Source organism: Chenopodium quinoa, unplaced genomic scaffold, assembly GCF_001683475.1.
Source record: "Chenopodium quinoa cultivar QQ74 unplaced genomic scaffold, ASM168347v1, whole genome shotgun sequence".
NCBI lineage: Eukaryota > Viridiplantae > Streptophyta > Magnoliopsida > Caryophyllales > Amaranthaceae > Chenopodium > Chenopodium quinoa.
Genome location: NW_018744676.1, coordinates 33,071 through 52,704, shown reverse-complemented (window position 1 = coordinate 52,704; position 19,634 = coordinate 33,071). Strand labels below are relative to the sequence as shown.

At 35.1% G+C, this 19,634-nt stretch overlaps 2 protein-coding genes and 1 pseudogene across 2 annotated transcripts; 2 read left to right on the top strand and 1 right to left on the bottom strand.

The window, feature by feature from the left end:
- The first annotated feature begins 870 nt into the window (after positions 1 to 870).
- Positions 871 to 7,106, top strand: LOC110702169 (annotated as a pseudogene).
- A 616-nt stretch (positions 7,107 to 7,722) lies between these two features.
- Positions 7,723 to 9,993, bottom strand: LOC110702168 (protein ROOT PRIMORDIUM DEFECTIVE 1-like). The gene has a single exon (XM_021879845.1). It carries the CDS (start codon positions 9,396 to 9,398, stop codon positions 8,052 to 8,054), a length of 1,347 nt encoding a protein of 448 aa, XP_021735537.1. The 5' UTR covers positions 9,399 to 9,993; the 3' UTR covers positions 7,723 to 8,051.
- Positions 9,994 to 13,846: 3,853 nt separating this feature from the next.
- On the top strand, positions 13,847 to 19,413 carry LOC110702167 (ent-kaurenoic acid oxidase 2-like). Its single transcript, XM_021879844.1, has 8 exons — positions 13,847 to 14,547; positions 17,061 to 17,538; positions 17,730 to 17,996; positions 18,116 to 18,205; positions 18,285 to 18,363; positions 18,562 to 18,668; positions 18,772 to 18,893; positions 18,977 to 19,413. The coding sequence occupies exons 1-8, from the start codon at positions 14,309 to 14,311 to the stop codon at positions 19,065 to 19,067; spliced, it is 1,473 nt and encodes a 490-aa protein (XP_021735536.1). The 5' UTR covers positions 13,847 to 14,308; the 3' UTR covers positions 19,068 to 19,413.
- The last annotated feature ends 221 nt before the right edge of the window (positions 19,414 to 19,634 follow it).

Below are 19,634 nucleotides of genomic sequence, written 5' to 3'. Positions count from 1 at the left end.
CACGCCCTTAATCAGCCCAACTCAGCTCAGTATAATACAAAATCAATGGACTTTGACTTGGACCGGCCCATTATGTACCATTGGCTTGCTAAGACCACCCACAGCCCACATTCAAATACGACCCAATCAAATAACCCAACACATGCCTTAGCTTTATTACAAAACTTAATTATTTTTCCTAAAAATTGCCTCATTATTGGGTCCCACTCCTATCACAATCTCCCATAAAATATCAAAGGATCCTTGTTGGAATCTACGTGGAAAGTTGAATAATTTATCCGAAACCCAACTGTCCAAAACCATACCAAATTTTAAAATAGAAAGCCTAATTAGTAATTACACTTTGTGGTGTAGTAAAAAATAAACTAAAAACCAACCAATACTAACATGATTAGTGGGTAAACCAATATTTGTCCTTTCTTATTCCTTGCAAGTTGCAACTTGCTCCTTGCATTTTGTCATTTAGGTTTCACCGACAAGTGAAATTATACTCATTCGAATTATTATATCTTTAAATAATTGACACATTTTTTATTTTTGATTCTTATAGAATAATGAACACATTACTATAAATGAAAATGGACCTTCATTATGAAAATATACTTATCTTCTAATTATCTTATGAAATTACATGACATATAGAGCGTCTCAATTATTTTGAAATAAAGAGAATATCTTATAACACCAAAATTTTGAAATCAAATTCTATTATAAGCATAATCAGACACTTTAAAAAAACAGGATATTTCCCTTAACTTTCCCTCTAAATTCCAAAATACTCAATTTTGCGAAGCTGGTGGACTAGTACGACATTTTGTTCCGCTACGATACTTCTCCATACCATATTAAAATTAAGGAAAATTTGCAAATTACCACCCAAAAATAGTATCAATTTCTAAATAACCACCCAATTAAAATTTTATTTTAAATTACCACCCACTAAAATAAAAAAACGCTCAGATTGCCACCCATTTAGAATTTCCGGTGGAATTTCGGTTTGTGGACCCCACTCAACGGCTAATAACAACTATTTTTTGGTTTTTAACTCATTGCTTCCCCGATTTTTTCCCATTAAACACTTCTCCATAGTAAAACACCATCTTCTTCTTCAAATTTTCCCAAAATTTCACAAAAAAACGCTTCCCCTAATTGCAGAAGCATCCACAAGAACTGTAATTGGGGAAAAAATGGGGGATTAGTTAATTAGGGTTCTTGTTGCCCTTGAATTGGGGAAAATTGGGGAATTAGTTGTGTTATTTCAACAATTAGGGTACCTGTATTATTGAATTGGGAAGTGGTGGCGATTTGTGGCTCAATTGCGGGCCAAAGTTGGAACAATGGTGGCGATTTGGTGCGGTGGTGGCGATTTGGTGCGATTGGTGGCAATTTGGTGCGATTTGGTGTGTGTGGGTTAACATAGGCAGTTTTGCACGGATTTGGTGGCGATTTTGTGGTGCTTGGTGGCTCAATTGTAGGCTGTAGGTGGAACGGTGGTGGCGATTTGGTGCGGTGGTGGCAATTTGGAACGAAGGAGGCAGTGGCGGAACTAAGGGGGGGCTGGCGAACGGAATGATTGGTTTTTCAGGGGGTTGGGGGGAAGGGGAGGGGTGGTTTTCGGTGTTGCTGGAAAAGGAGATAGGTGATTTGCTAGTAAAGGTGGAGCAATGGTGGTGGTGGTGGTGGTGGTTGGGAATAAGAAAGAAAGAAGGTAGGAAGAAGAAGAGTGAAAAATCGGGGAGAGAGAGTGAGAAATCCGTAAAATAGAAGAAAAAAAAGGAAAAAAATAAAAAAAGTGGGGCCCACAGACGGAAATTCCACCGGAAATTCTAAATGGGTGGCAATCTGAGCGTTTTTATAAATTAGTGGGTGGTATTTTACAATATTTTTTTTTTTGGGTGGTTATATCAAAATAGGTATATTTTGTGGGTGATAATTTGCAAATTTTCCTAAAATTAATACAAGTAGAATATTAGCAAGAATTAGCTGTTAAAATTGGTAAACTATTCATTCCAGTTGATTAAATTTTGCCTATATTTGACCAAAAATGAAATTATCTTAATTTAAAAATTGGAAAAAAATCACGTGTGCCACGCTACAAATAACCAATCCCCTCAAGGTCCTTCCTTCTCATATTCCTCTCTTTTCTTCTTCTTTCTCTCTTTCTCTGTCTTCCCATTGACTTTTACTACAGGTATGTTTACCCTTCTTTGTTCTTTCTTTGTCTTTAATGGGGTTGCAAAAAGATTGATATTTCTTCTCATTTCATGGGGTTTTATTGTTTTCTACTTTTGATTTTGGTTCCCTTTTTTTTTTTTTTCTTTGTTTTGTTGGGGCATATTATGCTAAAATGTATAGATTGTTGGTGAAATGAAATTAGTTTTTTGCAATATGAAAAGTTTTTTCCGTTTATGCTCAATGAACAAATGTTGAAATTGTTACTTTATTTGACCAATTTGAGTAAAAGAAATGAACAAATTACAGTTTTTTCTCATTGAGAATAGGAAGGAAATCAAGAGTTATGATAAATAGTTGAATATGGAGGCCTTTTAATGAATTAATTAACTTATTTGGGATTATTATGTTTGTTTGTTTTTTTTTTTTTTCCATGTAATTATTTGTTGAATGAATATTAATTGTTGTCTAATTTGTTAATGGCTAATATTGAAAAAAGAAAAGGGATGTTAGGCAGTGGTCGTATACAGGAATTCAAAATTGTGGGTTTGGAATCGTTAAAAAAAAAAAAGATATAGGTCTTCCGTTCGTTTTAAACTTTTAATTGCAACATTGGTAATTTCACGCTTGCCAGTACATATTCTATGAGCTAAATATCTTAAGTGAATTATTGACATTATTGGCTACTTCTGTGGTTGAAAAAACAACATATACCCGACTCCCATGTACTTGTGAATTATTGCCAATTGTTGGCTACTTCTGTGAAGTGACTGGTTGCACTGTCGTAGTTAGGCTTATGATACCGAGTTTATTTTCGGCAATACATGAGCTGGAATGTTAGTAGGACTACCTCAAAGGTAGTCTTAGATTGTTGTCATTCTCAATTCTGCACTTTTCAATTTGTATCTGCAAGTTGTTACTGAAGGTGCTTTGTTGTTTACACTAGTGTGTGAAAATCTATACAACTTGTGACTAATGGGTGGTTTTAGTGGCTGTATGCCTGCATCTTATCTGTATGCCTATCTTGTGCCATGTATGTGCCGTCAATGATTTGTGCTATCCATAATCCATTGTTTGCCTGTGATTCGGATTCACGCGTCTATATGCTAGATAAACCAGAATCTAGTCATTCATTATTATCATCGATTATGTTCCATCGAATTTCTTAGTCCATTCAAGGCTTGCAGGCTCCAACTGTTCCTAATCTGAAAGCTTGTAGGCTTATCTATATATTAAACATGCATCTGATTTAGGCTGCTGTGATCTAAACGACCTTTTTTTTGAAGAACGTGATCTAAGCGGCCTAAAATAAGCAAAGTGTGAAGATTCTTAACTGATTGGATTTAATGTTGCACTAACAGAAAACAATGACTGAAACAACTGTAATAACAGGCATTATTTTTCAAGCTTGATGAAGACTTGGAACATGTAGCTCACTCATAATCAAATTTTCGTTCTTTTCACCTATAGAACCCTTTATCTGAACTGATTAGACCTTGATCGAGCTTATTTTTTTCCTTTGTTTAATTTATTTTAGTTGAAAATTCAAAGTATTCAACTTAGGCGGCCCTATGAAAACTTATCTTAACTAATTGGCTCTTACTTATTCTGAACTTTTGACTTATCTTTCTTGAAACTTGTTTTTGTAAGGTTAAAAGAACAAAGCCTTAATCATCACCTTCAATTGACCAAGGATTGAGCTTGGACTGATCTGTTCTATTGAAATGTCTGCAGCACAAGCACAACTGTATCAAAATTTGATGGCTGAGAAGATGCCTACTAAGGATAATATTGCTGATTTTGCTCGGGAATCACTCATCGCTTTATCAAACTCTTTACCTGATAAGCTTTCTAATTCACCTGATAAGTTCCCTAATTCACCTCATTCTTCAGAGAAGGTGACCTATGTTGGTAATACAGTAAATGAAAAGGATGGTACCGTGGACTATTGGTCTGAACTAATTTCATTGTCCTACCCAACACCTGATGCTGAATCAGTACCTCATGTTAAAGGGTAGCTGCAAGATGGTGTATTATATAGGTCTATAATAACTGACCGAAAACAGAATACTAATCTCACATGTTGATGTGTTGGAAATTGTAAGTTACCGGCTAATCGGCTATACATAATAGGCAGGGTTTTCCCTCCTTGCTTACTGTTATGTTCTGGTAATCACAAGTGATTCAAGAAAATGTATTGCGTATGCATATGATTTGATTGTCTTCTTTGCTTCAAATAATCAAATGTAATATTGGTATATGTCTCACTTGAAATTATGTACTTATCCCTCTGGATTTATCCTTGTCCCACCTACCAATCCCCTATCTTTATCCTCCCTTCTTATCCCTCTTATTTCTATCCCTCCAACCAAACGCACCGTGGATGCTCCTCCCAGTTCTATTCATAGTTCTCAACCTCTTCATCCTCCAAACTCTAAAACCCTGCACCCTTAAACCCTCTCAAACTCTCAAAGAGAGAAAAAAGAGAAGTTTTTGCATACTTTCATTGTAAGATGTCAATGAAATTAATCCAAAATCTCAAACCCACCAAAAAATTTCATAAAATTCCTTACAGTATCCTCAATTCATCAAATACCCACCAAAATCGTCAAATGACGACAAGTAAAAGATTACAAGACAGGAGTAAGAAGAAGCGAGTTCACGATCTTGAAATCGTCACAGAAAGATGGAAAATTTTCTCCAAAATCCATCATTTAATGGAGGTAATCAAATCTGAACCTGAACATGTAATTTCAATTCGATATCTTGAACAAGAACGCCGTCAAATTAATCTCCCTAAACCCCATAGATTATCTGATTTTCTTCGAAAATCGCCGAAATTGTTTGATTTGTACAAGGATCGTAAAGGGACTTTGTGGGTTGGAATGACCCCAGAGGATTTGCTTGAAGAAGAGGAGAGAGAAATTGAAGCACATAGTGATAAATTAGCTGAGTATGGTACTAGGATTTTGATGATGTCAATTGATAAGCAAATTCGGGTTGATAAGATTGCTCATTTTAGGAAGGATTTTGGGTTGCCATTTGATTTTAGGAACAATTGGGTGCATAATTATCCTAATCTTTTTAGGTTAGTTAAGGCTGAGGCAGATGATGGGGGTGTTGATCATGAGTTTTTAGAGTTGGTGAATTGGAAAAATGAGTGGGCAATTACTGAATTGGAGAAAAGAGGGAAAAAATTTAGGGGGAGATGAGTTGAATTTGCATTCTCCAGGGAAGCTTTCATTGGCATTTCCAATGAAGTTTCCGCCGAATTTTAAGAAGTTGTTTAGGTTTGGTGGGACTTTGGAGCATTTTCAGAAGAGGGAGTATTTATCCCCTTATGCTGATGCTCGAGGGCTTGCAGCCGGATCACAGGAATTTGATAAACGAGCAGTTGCGGTTATGCATGAATTGCTTAGTTTTACACTTGAGAAGCGGCTGGTTACTGACCATTTAACTCATTTTCGACGTGAGCTTGTGATGCCACAGAAGTTGATGAGGTTGTTGTTGAAGCATTTTGGTATATTTTATGTTTCAGAAAGAGGGAAGCGGTTTCATGTGTTTTTGAATGAGGCATATAATGGGCCGGAGTTGATTGAGAAATGCCCATTGGTTCTTTGGAAGGAAAAGGTGATGAATCTTATTGGTTATAGAGGGAAGAAGAAGAAGGCTGCCTCTTTCGACGAATTTTCTGATATTGAGGATGAAAACTTGTTCAAGAGTGATTCTGATGATGAGACTCCAGATTAACTTAGAGCAAGAGAGTACATTGGATGGTTTAGATGATGATGTGCTTGCAAATAAGGCTGAGATGGATATTGATTCATGGAGGTTCATAATACTTGATGCTGCTAGGTTTTGCCACTTTGACAATGGTCGTGAAATTCATGGAATTGAATACTGATTAGAAAGCAACTTTATAAAACCAGTGGTGCCATCAATTTTCTGTCAGCAGAATCACAAGAGAATGTTACCTGCTGGTTTCAGGTTCACAAAAAAAACGCATGGTATACAATACAGTGAATAAACTAGCAACATAATGAAGTTGACATAACAAGGAAAGGTGCACTATATGCACAGTTTTTACAACAAATTACCAATGATGTTAATTTGTCAATATTTGACATCTGACGGATAATAAATAAGATCAATATCGGACATAGATATGTCAAGAATAATATATGCGAAAGCAGGAATGACAAGATACGACTATAAGAGATGCTTAGCAATTTAACAATTTTAAGGCCAAAGTACTTGTTTCGACATTAGGTAGTGACAGATAATGAGTATAAGCAAACTAAAGATAAGGAAAGCGATAGACGTTCTCACTTGATGGGTGAAATAATGAGGGCTCTAACGTACATAGCAATTCGTACATGATTTATCAAAGCATATTTGCAAACCTATGAATTAGAGGGGAAATGACAACAAATCCAAGTATCAAGATTCAAGAAGGAACATCTATAGTAAACTGTAAAATTGTATATCTTCAGTATTTATCAAGAATCACAGTTCACTCCTCCAGAAAGGGCTACATGTATGAGGTTTGTTTTCCCCACACCCTATTTCCTCAACAACTTTTCCTGGTATTAGGTGCAGTTTGTAAAAGAGGAGAGGAGAAGAGGTGCTTAGATCAATTGTAGCCACATGAATCGCAAACTATTACCAGAACTATACAGCTAAGTATACACACAGACAAGTTCAAAAATTAAGTTTTCTGTAGAGAGTAAAATTCAAACTTTAAGACAACTGAGCTGGGTTTTCATCAATATATTATAATCTCTGGTACTTGAAAACAAATACACAGCAGTTGCAGAAAAGGTTACCACGCATTATTTGAACCACCCCTATCAATTCAGTAGTATATATATCACCAACTGTGAGTGTATAGCCAATTGGTAAGAGGCCACAATGCAGCAATTGACTTCAAACAAAGATTTCTATACAAAGAAAAGGGAAATAAATTTAACATAAACATTGTAGGTTGATACTAGAGAGCAAGAAAAAGACATTGAGAATAGCAGAAAACGATCCAGAAATAATAAGATGACAAAACAATTATACAAATAGGGAGCCAAGAATGCAAAGAAGAGAGACTGAACGCTATGTTATGGACAGCAGAAAAATCGAGCAGCAAAATGCACAAAAGTTTCTCCAACTGGTATTGTTATCAGTAACAAAGACAACAGCTGACCTTGAATTTGATCAATAAGACCAGGTAACAAGAATATTTAAGTAATCCTGTTCTTAAATGTCACAATAAATAAGAACAGGAAGTATTCATCATCAAGATGAACTGAACAAGATATAATAGGTTAATTATTGAAACTGCTGGAAGAAGCTACAATATTAACTACGGCTGTTGTCTGGCTCCAAATATTAGTTTATGAGGTAAGACAAATTTTTTTGGACCATTGATTATAAAAAGAACTTATGAAGAGGAATGCGTAGCAAATAATTCCTTCAAGCTATAACAATTCCACTGGAAATAAATTTTGTCCAGTTATATGCTAAGACAGTTAGCTGGTTGCAAAGTAGATTTAACGAATCTAGAAAATTACTTATTGACTCAGGTGGTATAAGGTGAAATGAGAGTATCACATATCATCAGACTTCCTTCAAAAATTATATGGTGAGTAGACTAAATACCGTCACAGAAATATACATATACATATATGTCTCCAATGAGCCACCTAATTTAACTCTAAAGCCAATTATAGCACTCGAACACCGTTACAGGCCTTACAGCAATTGCAACACAGCTAAAATAATAAAATTTGATGTCAAAAAATGCTATAGTTTAAACTTCAAAAAAGTCTTACAGTAATATTAGGCATGCAGCTGAGAAGCATCCATCGTAAATAATGACTGGATGATGGTTAAGCATCCTTATAAGCACTAGAAACTTCCTCAATATCCATCTCAGCCTCATTTGCAAGCACATCATCATCTAAACCATCCAATGTACTCTCTTGCTCTAAGTTAATTTGGAGTCTCTCATCATCAGAATCACTCTTGAACAAGTTTTCATCCTCAATATCAGAAAATTCGTCGAAAGAGGCAGCCTTCTTCTTCTTCCCTCTATAACCAATAAGATTCATCACCTTTTCCTTCCAAAGAACCAATGGGCATTTCTCAATCAACTCCGGCCCATTATATGCCTCATTCAAAAACACATGAAACCGCTTCCCTCTTTCTGAAACATAAAATATACCAAAATGCTTCAACAACAACCTCATCAACTTCTGTGGCATCACAAGCTCACGTCGAAAATGAGTTAAATGGTCAGTAACCAGCCGCTTCTCAAGTGTAAAACTAAGCAATTCATGCATAACCGCAACTGCTCGTTTATCAAATTCCTGTGATCCGGCTGCAAGCCCTCGAGCATCAGCATAAGGGGATAAATACTCCCTCTTCTGAAAATGCTCCAAAGTCCCACCAAACCTAAACAACTTCTTAAAATTTGGCGGAAACTTCATTGGAAATGCCAATGAAAGCTTCCCTGGAGAATGCAAATTCAACTCATCCCCACTAAATTTTTTCCCTCTTTTCTCCAATTCAGTAATTGCCCACTCATTTTTCCAATTCGCCAACTCTAAAAACTCATGATCAACACCCCCATCATCTGCCTCAGCCTTAACTAACCTAAAAAGATTAGGATAATTATGCACCCAATTGTTCCTAAAATCAAATGGCAACCCAAAATCCCTCCTAAAATGAGCAATCTTATCAACCCGAATTCGCTTATCAATCGACATCATCAAAATCCTAGTAACATACTCAGCTAATTTATCACTATGTGCTTCAATTTCTCTCTCCTCTTCCTCAAGCAAATCCTCAGCTTCTGGGGTCATTCCAACCCACAAAGTCCCTTTACGATCCTTATACAAATCAAACAATTTCGGCGATTTTCGAAGAAAATCAGATAATTTATGGGGTTTAGGGAGATTAATTTGACGGCGTTCTTGTTCAAGATATCGAATTGAAATTACATGTTCAGGTTCAGATTTGATTACCTCCATTAAATGATGGATTTTGGAGAAAATTTTCCATCTTTCTGTGACGATTTCAAGGTCGTGAACTCGCTTCTTCTTACTCCTGTCTTGTACTCTTTTACTTGTTGTCATTTGACGATTTTGGTGGGTATTTGATGAATTGAGGATACTGTAAGAAATTTCATGAAATTTTTTGGTGGGTTTGAGATTTTGGATTAATCTCATTGACATCTTAGAATGAAAGTATGCAAAAACTTCTCTTTTTTCCCTCTTTGAGAGTTTGAGAGGGTTTAAGGGTGCAGGGTTTTAGAGTTTGGAGGATGAAGAGGTTGAGAACTATGAGTAGAACTGGGAGGAGCATCCACGTTGCGTTTGGTTGGAGGGATAGAAATAAGAGGCATAAGAAGTGAGGATAAAAATAGAGGATTGATGGGTGGGAAAAGGACGTTTTCGGGGTTAGAAATAGGGAATTAGGATTAAAGCACTCACTTATTCCTTCATTTTTAGAACTAAGGGGGAGGGATAAGAAATGGGTTGAAAAAGTCCAAATTACCCTTAATGAAATTGAAAAGGTGTGGAGAAAGGGTGGAAGTTAGTAAGGATATTTTTATAATTTTATTATTTATCCTTAATTTGTTTCTTATATTTATGATCAATGCGCAGGTGATCTCTTGTAAATCAAGGAAATGCATTACCAAGTTCTGAAGAGAAACTGCAGTCACAATTCTGAATCTACAAATACTGTTCGATTGCAAACAAGATTTCCTGGGTCTACAACTCAGGCTCAATGGACTTGGTGAGCAATTCACTACTCAGTATGCAAAAATTCTGTTTATAAAAGGCGACTGCTTTTAAATAACTTTATAATTAATACGAAGAGTACATGACAGTTATGTCCGTATGGAAGGAGAATTATTGTTAAATTAGCCATAAGACCAAGTAAGAAGTGCTTTATGCTCGCTTTAATGAGGTTTTCTTAAACACTGAGCGCAACTCGTAACACATCAACACAAGATCATGGGGAACTGGTCTCTTATATATGCAAACGATGTGCAAGATTACCTTGGTAGTAACTAGTAAACAAATAAACTTAACAACTCCATATAAACACATTCTATATACTTGTCAAACTAAGGAGCTAAACTAGAGCCGATCATGGGTCGTGTTTGGGCCTTGTTCTGATCTCGCTGGGATTTTTGTGCCAAGATCAGATTGGGCTACGCGGTCAGGCCCAAAACAGATAGATCCAAATTACACTTACAATTTTCAACTTTTTTTTTTTTTTTTGTGGAGTTGGTAAAAAGAGGAAATCTGGTAGTTAGGAAAGTTGAATATATCCTGATTGTATAAAGAGGAAAAATAAAGGCATAATTGTGGAATGGTGTATCAATATCCAATGTAGAGTGATAGAGTGATTCTCATTCCCTACCAAAGTAGGTTCATGGACCTTGAGTACCAGGCCTTGTTTCACCTTCAGTAATGAAATGGGAAATAAAGTGCCATGGAGAAGATTAAAGTGTTTGACAGTAAGTCTGTGATTGGATTTGGTTTAAGATAAGTATGGTTGTCGGCCATTCCGAGCCCGCCTACGTGTCATGCTAGCATGCCACATATATTTCCGATGAGGCGATGATAGTTGTATTGTGCAAAATTATTAGTTATTTTATTAAATAAACAACTATCACTACACGTCTACAACACGACACGACCCACATGTCACCTTAAGTGTGACTCAAAATCTCAAATCATTTGACTCCGCTAGTCCATGGGCTGCTTGCTAAGGCTATGTTGATCTTGGTTAAATTTATGACCCATATATGACTTTTGCATTTGAGAAGATTTTATAAAAAAAAGGAAAGGAGTACAATATTTTCAAGATATAACTGTACTTTTTTTTTAATTAATGACTTAATACTATTAATGACTTAATACTTAATAATAATAAAAATTACATAAAAATTTGGTAAAATTAATTTTGATCAGCAATTATGGGTGTTAACGAGCAAACTGACACCGAGCCTCTTTAGGCTCTCGAGCTCGAAACTCGGTTGTAGCTCGAAGCTTGTCGAGGTCAGGTTGAGCTCAAAACCCTCGAACACTACATGAGCTTGGCTCGAGGCTCGATCATTGTATGTTTGATCTAGTCTCAAATTTATTTATCTTTATCAAACTCCTAAGTCCCAATTATCAATAACTAATTTAAAGTTACAAATTATCTTATAATAAAATATTTGAGCTTGTGCATAGGGGTGTACCTAAACAGGACCGGACCTGAAAACCGACCTGACCCGGACCTGTTTGGACCGGACCTGTAGATTTAGGTCCGGTCCCGGTCCTTGAAAATCAAGGTTCCCGGTCCCGGTCCAGATCAGGTCCAAACCCGGGGTTTTCAGGTCTGGACCTGAAACCCGGTAAAAATGTCTTTTTTATTAAAAAAAAAAAATCCAAATTTCAAAACAAGTCTGTTCATTTTTGTAACCCACTTACCCACTAACCCTAACTCACTCCTCACTCACGCACTCTCTCTCTCAGCCGACACCGACACCACACCAACACTCACTCCCTCACGCAGCAGATCTGCACAGACACCAGTCGCCACCGCCCAGACACCAGTCGCCACCGCCCACCAGACCAGCAGCACGGAAACCTCTACACGCTGCATCAGCCAGACTACCATCTTCGTCCACCTGCACGAACTCCTTCACGGTGGGATTTGTAAGTTCTTTTTTTTTTTTTAATTAAATCGAATTATATTTGAATTGGATATTTTTTAATTTGAAATGTTGAATTAAATGTGAGGCATTCATATGTTTATTCATGTTTCAATTGCTAATAATGATTGTTTGATGTTTGCATGTTGAAATTCTGTTTTTAGTTCATTTTTTTCGAATTCATGTTTTTTTTTTGAGTTTTTTATTTATTTAAAGTAACTGTTTTTGAATTTTTTTTAGTTCAATTGTTTCGAATTCATGTTGAATTTTGGTTTCTTTCGATTTGTGAGTTTAAAATCTGTTTATATTGTGAATTTGCTGGGAGTAGATTGATAAATCAGGGATAGGCTACTCTACTTGTTGTATAACTTATGGAACAGTTTAAAATCTGTTTATATTTTCAGAATATATGCAATGTAGTATTCTGTGAATTTTTGTAAATTTGTTGGACAGTGTACTAATCAAATGGTGTATTGCACGGTTTGTACCACATGCTAGTGTATTGTATATTTTGTATGTATTCTGTTAATTTTGTGAATTCAATTTGAATTGTAATTGAATTCTATCATTTTATATGTTTAGGATCAACAAGAACCACAGATTATACTCATTAGTGTGAATCACGCAATCAAAGGGAAAGCAACTCGCCAAAATTCAAGTTGTCTTTGGATAATTAATGTATTTATAGTATTTGAGACTTAGAGACTTCATGTAATTTAATGAATTATTTGTTATATTTGAGACTTAGAGATTTTATGTAGTTTTTGTTATTGATATTTTTAGGTTTTATGTAAACAGGTCCATAAACAGGTCTATAAACAGGTTCAACAGGTTATTTATTTTCTTTAAAAAAAATACACACAAAACAGGTCTGTTCAGGTCTGGACCTGACCCGGACCTGATTGCTCGGACCTGCTGAATCAGGTCCGGTCCCCGGTCCTCAAAATTGGCTGATTCAGGTCCCGGTCCTAACAGGTCCGGTCCAGGTCCGATCCGGTTTTGGACCGGTGTACAACCCTACTTGTGCATGAGCTTTTGAGCTGAGCTAAAGATAGCACAAGCTTGGCTTGTTAAGATCTCGAACCAAGCTTTGACAGAGCTAAGTATCGAGTAGTTTGTGAGCAGGCTCAAGTGCTCAGCTTATCAACACCCCTAGCTGCAACCTAAAAGAAATATTCTTAAAAGAGTTAACTAAGTAAGTTTGGTGGAGAAATCACCTTGTAATCATAGTTTGAGCTTCAACATCTACATTTGTTTGAGTATAGGGATATTCCCTTGCCTCTCCCTCTTGCTATAAATAAAAATAATACAACTTTTGTAGGATATCTTCTTATATTGATTCATAGGAAAAAAGTTACATGCTTTACAATAACATATTGTTTTAGTAGAAGGAAATGGAAAGAAAAGGAGGAAAGGGAAAAAGGGGAGAAAATCCCTTTGTTTAGATAAAGAGTTGTAGGAAGAGAAAGGGAAGGGTTCGAGGGAGAGATTCATTTTCCTTTCCTCTTCAACTAACACTTTCCCCTCCAAAAATGTAATGATTTGGATGAAAATGGAGCTCTATTTCCTTCATCCCTTTCCTTCTCGTCCCCCTTCCTCCTTTTTTCCCTCCCCTTCCTCTTTTACGCTATCAAAACTTGTGCTCCTACGTTATGGTTATTACATGTGTTTTCCAATGCTTTCCATTTCATTTTTTTGCCCTTTGCATCTTCCTTTGTTTTTCGTTCCTTTTCTTTGACCTCCTAATTTAATCTTTTTCTCACTATCAATTCATCTTATCCTACAATTTATCGACATTTATACTTGCTCTTACTTTATACACATTTTCTTACACCCATTACATTTTCTTACTTTCCACGATACTCGATCGAATTTATTGAATCTACACTAAATGAATATAACATATACAAAAAAAAAAGTTATGAAAGTTGACATTATACTTATTAAAATCATAATTCTGAGTATATGTCAAAGTTTTTCTAAATTCAAAACAAACAATATTTTAAGGGGAATGCATAAAGACAATATGCTCCAACATCAAACTAAAAAGGCCAAATAAATGGAACAGAAAAAACATTGAACATAATCCAACAAAAATTAACAAAATTACTTTTCATCAAATGACAATACATGAAATGAATTTAGCCTTTAAAATAAAAGAAACTCTTTACTCTTTTTTTACTAAAAACCCCTTCTTCTTCCCCCCTTAAATTATTTCCTTTTTTAGTACATTTTCAGATTTTCTTACACTACCACCAACATCTTCTAGCACCCTCTCCTTAATCCTTATATTTCTTCAATCAAACCCACTTCAAAATTTCAACTTATTTATTAATACCCAATATTTTCCTTCATAATATAATTTGTTTCTTACACATATTTTTATTTTTTTTATTTTGGAAGATTTAAGACCAAAAAAGTATAAAAAAAATGGAGTTGGGTATGATTTCAATGATAACAATTTCAATTTTAGTTGGGTTGATGATTTGGTTACTAAATTTCTTGTTGAGAAGAGTAAATTATTGGGTGTATGAATCAAAACTTGGAACTATGAAGCATGAATTGCCACCAGGTGATCTGGGTTTGCCATTTATTGGAAATATGTGGTCTTTTCTCAGAGCTTTCAAGTCTGCTAATCCTGATTCTTTCCTCAATTCTTACATTACCAGGTTCTTTTTTTTTTTATCACTTCCTCTGTTTTTTTTTTCTTTTTTTTTAATTTTTTTTTTTTGGATACTCCTTTCGTTTTTTTAATATCGCATCACTTGTATGAAGTTTTACAAATATTGTATCACTTTCATTTTAGGACAAAAAATATCTATGTTTAGACTGCAAATACCCAACATACCCTTACTTTTTGACATTTACTTTTATCTTATCTTTACATTACATGGACAATTTTGTATTTTTACATTTCTCTCTCTTACTGTTTTCCATTACCAAATTTTTCCTCCCAAACCCTTATGATGCAATAAAAAAAGAACGGAAGATGTATATGAAATGTGTCATGTTTTGGGTTAGACCAGTTTGATCGTTTATTTGATGGGTGAGAGTGTGAGACGCGTAATAAGTCACCCCGATGATGAATATTGATGTATAGTAAATACGGAGTATGAATATTGCTGGTTCAGTAAAAAAAATCCAAGATGAGTTTATGGCGTTGAGATTTTGTTAATTTTTATTTCTTAAGCATTATTATTTTTACTCATTAAATTTGTGAGGAAATGTGCTAAACCCATTTTCTGGGTATCAATGACTTTGCTTAAACATAGGTACATTACTAGCTATGAACCATAAGAATAAAATTCATGTGGTACTAAGAACAATTTTTATGGTTAATAGGATGTTATGAGTTACTTCCTCCGTTTTTTTAATACTTGCAACACTTTCCTAAAATAAAAATGCCACAATACCTGCAACACACTATAATTGGAAAGTTATTTTGTGAAAAAAGTGTACTATTTCCCTTATTTAAAGTACATGATCCACTGAATTATACTTTTAACAATCTCTCACCCCATTTTAAAGTACTCCGTATATATTAAACCATGTAATCACTTTTCTTAAATACCGTGAAAAAGTTTGTGACTGTGTATTGCAAGATTTGCAACTATTAAAAAATGGAGGAAGAATGACTCATGTCTTATGACTTATCTAGTAACAATGCGCAACTTTTAAGAAGAGGTTTGAGTGACTTTTTGGTTTTTATTTTGATTAAGGTCGCTTTAATTTAGTGGGTATATTTTAGATTGACAATGTCTTATTCCCGAGCTAAGTGTATCCAAAGAAATTTATTTATTGATCAGTTTTGCTCATTTGTAATGGACAAACAAAAAACACTGAGATATCCCTAACTTTAGGAGTACTTGAAAGCAGCTAATAATTTGCAAAAGAATAGGGTTTAAGTTACGTGTAACCTTGTTTAAGAATGTCTGTATACATATATTATATACAAAACAAAGTTAATAAATTCATGTAGTTCCATAACTACTAGCATAAACAATAAAAAACTGAAAATTAAGAAGATATAAATATATCTCTAATTTAGTTGTTAGAATATTTTTAAGTATTTCACTTAAAATAAGTAAACAAACTTGAGGGATGTGGACAAATATGAATCACATTAAGTGAAGGTTAAAGTGTGTATATCTGCACGTTTGTGTGCGTTTGGCAATTGCCCTTTCAGCCAAATACTCAAATACCAAGACAGAAATAAGAATAGATTTATAGCATTGATTTTCACCCTTTTTGGTAAAGGACAAAATAGGTCTATCTTATAGATCAAGAAAATAATACAAATTTGTTCCTACAAAATTTGTCATTTTGCTTTGTACTTTATGTGTGGACTGGATGTCGAGCGACGAGGAGTGATAAGGCGTAGTCTTTAGAGAGAAAGCCACAAGGGACGACAAATAATGTAGACGGAATTTAATCTCAAAATGCTGTCTTAATACCTTAACCTCAAAACTTTGATAACAACAAAAGTTTTATGTCGGGTTGTGTATGTAGTGCAGTTATAATTTATATTGGGTTTCAATCAATTTGCTAAATTGTAAAGTATCCTAAAAGTTGCAATTTCATACTGGACGACAACCTTTGATGGGTCCTCAAATCAAACTCATAACTTTGGCTACTTTGGGCCTCTCTACTTTTCTGACCACTCTAAGTTGTATTGTGCAAAATGCCAACACTTATATAGGGAACCAATAAAATCTTTGAGGTCAGATTTAGATTTTAGAGTTGGATTTATTAATCTATACTATTATATTAGAAAGCATTTGTCTCGTCTATTGCTTCGTAACTTGACATTCTCAAACCAGAATTACTCGAATCCATGACTTGGTGTTGTGTAAGAACAGTTTTCGACAACCAATCCAATAAGAGGATTGATGTCGACAAGGAAAAAAAAAAAAAAAAAAACTGTTTTTCATGAATGTAGTTCGGATCCCTCAGAACAAATGCTAATTAACTAATTATACTGGCGTTATCAAAATGGACTATACGTTGAAACAGAAGAGGTATCATCTTTCTGAATCAACGTGATGTATATTTAAATGGTGTGATTGAACTTTATGATACTTGTGACCTTTAAACAATAATTTTTTTTTCTATATTATACATGATTATAGTTTATAGAAGCTTAATGATGATGAATGTTAGCTGATACATTAAGTTTGGGCAGATTTGGTAAGACAGGAGTTTACAAAGCGTTCATGTTTGGCAACCCAAGTGTTATTGTTACCATAGCTGAAACATGCAGAAAAGTGTTAAATGATGATGAACATTTCAAGCCTGGTTGGCCTGTTTCAACTTTGAAGTTGATTGGTACTAAATCCTTCGTTTCCATTTCCTATGAAGAGCATAAGCGTCTAAGGAGGTTAACTTCTGCTCCCATCAATGGACACGAAGCTCTATCAGAATACATCGAATACATAGAAGACATTGTGAAATCTGCTTTAGAAAATTGGTGCATGATGGGAGAAATCGAGTTTCTTACACAGCTTCGGAAGTTGACTTTCAAAATAATTATGTATATCTTTCTGAGCTCAGAGAGTGAACCTGTAATAGAGGCATTAGAAAGAGAGTACACAAGACTCAACTACGGTGTTAGAGCTATGGCGATCAATATCCCTGGTTTTGCTTACCATGAAGCTCTCAAGGTATGATTGACGTAGATTTTGTTCCTTTCATATCATACATGTTCACTTAGAGCTTGTTCGGAAAAATTAGTTGCCATATAACCTCTTTAACACACTATCTTGACCTCGTTAACAACTACACTTCATCAAACACCATATTTAACTTCAGTTGAGTTTTGACTTGGTAGTAAAAAATGTTGGAATTTTACTAGGCTCGAAAGAAACTTGTGGCCGTGTTTCAATCTATAATAGATGAACGAAGGGCACTAAAAAGGGATGGAGTTGCTATCAAGGCCAAGAAAGATATGATGGATGCTTTGCTTGAGGTTGAAGATGAGAACGGAAGAAAATTGACAGATGAAGAGATCATTGATCTATTAGTGATGTACTTGAATGCTGGGCACGAGTCATCAGGTCATACCTTGATGTGGGCTACTGTCTTGTTGCAGAAACACCCTGAATTTATGCAGAAAGCCAAGGTATAAGAACTCTTCTCTGCTTGCACTTCACTTATAGGAATTGCACTTCACTTCAGAAACATGATGGTATTGAAGATGCTGAAAATCAAATTTACGTGTTCAAAAACTGAACTTTCCAGGCTGAGCAAGAAGAGATTGTGAAAAATATGCCAGCAGGACAGAAAAGATTGACTCTGAAAGAATTCAGACAGATGACTTATCTTTCGCAGGTATGTAAATTGTGCTTGTGTCTCCTTTTCCCGCTATCTTTGAGTTTCTAATTTATTGTGTATACTCTGTGAAATCAAGGTAGTAGATGAAACACTTCGGTGGTTAACATTCTCACTTGTAGTCTTTCGAGAGGCATTGTCAGATGTCAAGATGAATGGTCAGTACTACATGAAAGCTTAGCCTTTGTTTTCCTCTTCAAAACTTTTGAGTATATAAACTCTCCTCAAATTTTACTGATCTTGTGGATTGGGAGAACGGACCATTACGTAATCGTTTTGGTTCTGATTGGTTTTGGTTTAGTATGTTTTTCAATTTGGCATTGAAGTTAACACAAGAAATTTGGGTATGATTTCAGGCTATACAATTCCTAAAGGATGGAAAGTATTGGTTTGGTTTAGAACTTGTCACTTGGATCCTGAAACCTGGCCAGAACCTTTGAAGTTCAATCCTTCGAGATGGGATGTAAGTTACAAACACAAACTCGTTCGTTTTCTTTTTTTACCTTCATTGCCAAATATGTGCAAACAAAATCTGTTGATCAACACTGAAGTTATATATTCTATAGGGATTTATCCCTAGACTAGGAACTTTTCTTCCCTTTGGTGCTGGGAGCAGGCTGTGTCCCGGAAATGATCTCGCCAAGTTAGAGATATCGATTTTTCTTCACTATTTTCTCCTCAATTACAGGTATTAGATTATGAAGATTGTTAAGTTTTTGAATTATTTTCATGCACAACGTTTGATTTTTACAGTAAGACCATGTTCTGCAGGCTGGACGTAGTAAATCCTGACTGCACCGTGCAGTACTTACCACATAAAAGACCGAAAGATAACTGCTTGGCGAAAGTCAGAAGGATCTAAGCAGGGATCAGTAGCATAAACATGACAGTTTGAGACCCCCTACTTACATTAATCACATATTTTAACAAACAATTAAGTGAATTTGTGAGAACAAATATATTCTGGTAGATCTTGTGTTCTGTAATCTGATTATGAAGCAAGGTCTACTCCAACTAAAAATAGTCCGAGTACTATTTTAGTCAGAGTATTACATTCTTTGCTTGTGTACTTTTGCTCAGGCTGATAATATGGCTTATATGGTGTATACTATATGAGGCTTAGAACTAGGAATGTCAATGTGACAAGTTGGATTATCTGTCCATTTCTTCTTCAATAATGCAGTTACTAACTTACTATGCGTGAAAAAGTTGAATGGAATAAAGTACTCTCTTTGTTCGTGTATAATTAAGGATATGACATGATTTTACAAAAGGACCTGATAAAGCTGTACAACGGAATACTCCATAGCAATTAAGCTGTGATACTCTATAAGCATAAATAGTTCTCTACTGCTCCATCCTCAAAAGAAGATTCATTTAAATGTTTTGAGTGCACATACTAATTTACTCAACGACTATAATACTAATT

Excerpts from the sequence above, each read along its gene's own strand:
- LOC110702167 (XM_021879844.1), top strand. The coding sequence starts at position 14,309 with ATGGAGTTGGGTATGATTTCAATGATAACAATTTCAATTTTAGTTGGG. Across the intron at positions 17,539-17,729 it reads CTTACCATGAAGCTCTCAAG|GCTCGAAAGAAACTTGTGGC; the intron begins GTATGATTGACG and ends GAATTTTACTAG. Across the intron at positions 17,997-18,115 it reads AATTTATGCAGAAAGCCAAG|GCTGAGCAAGAAGAGATTGT; the intron begins GTATAAGAACTC and ends TGAACTTTCCAG.
- LOC110702168 (XM_021879845.1), bottom strand. The coding sequence starts at position 9,398 with ATGTCAATGAGATTAATCCAAAATCTCAAACCCACCAAAAAATTTCAT.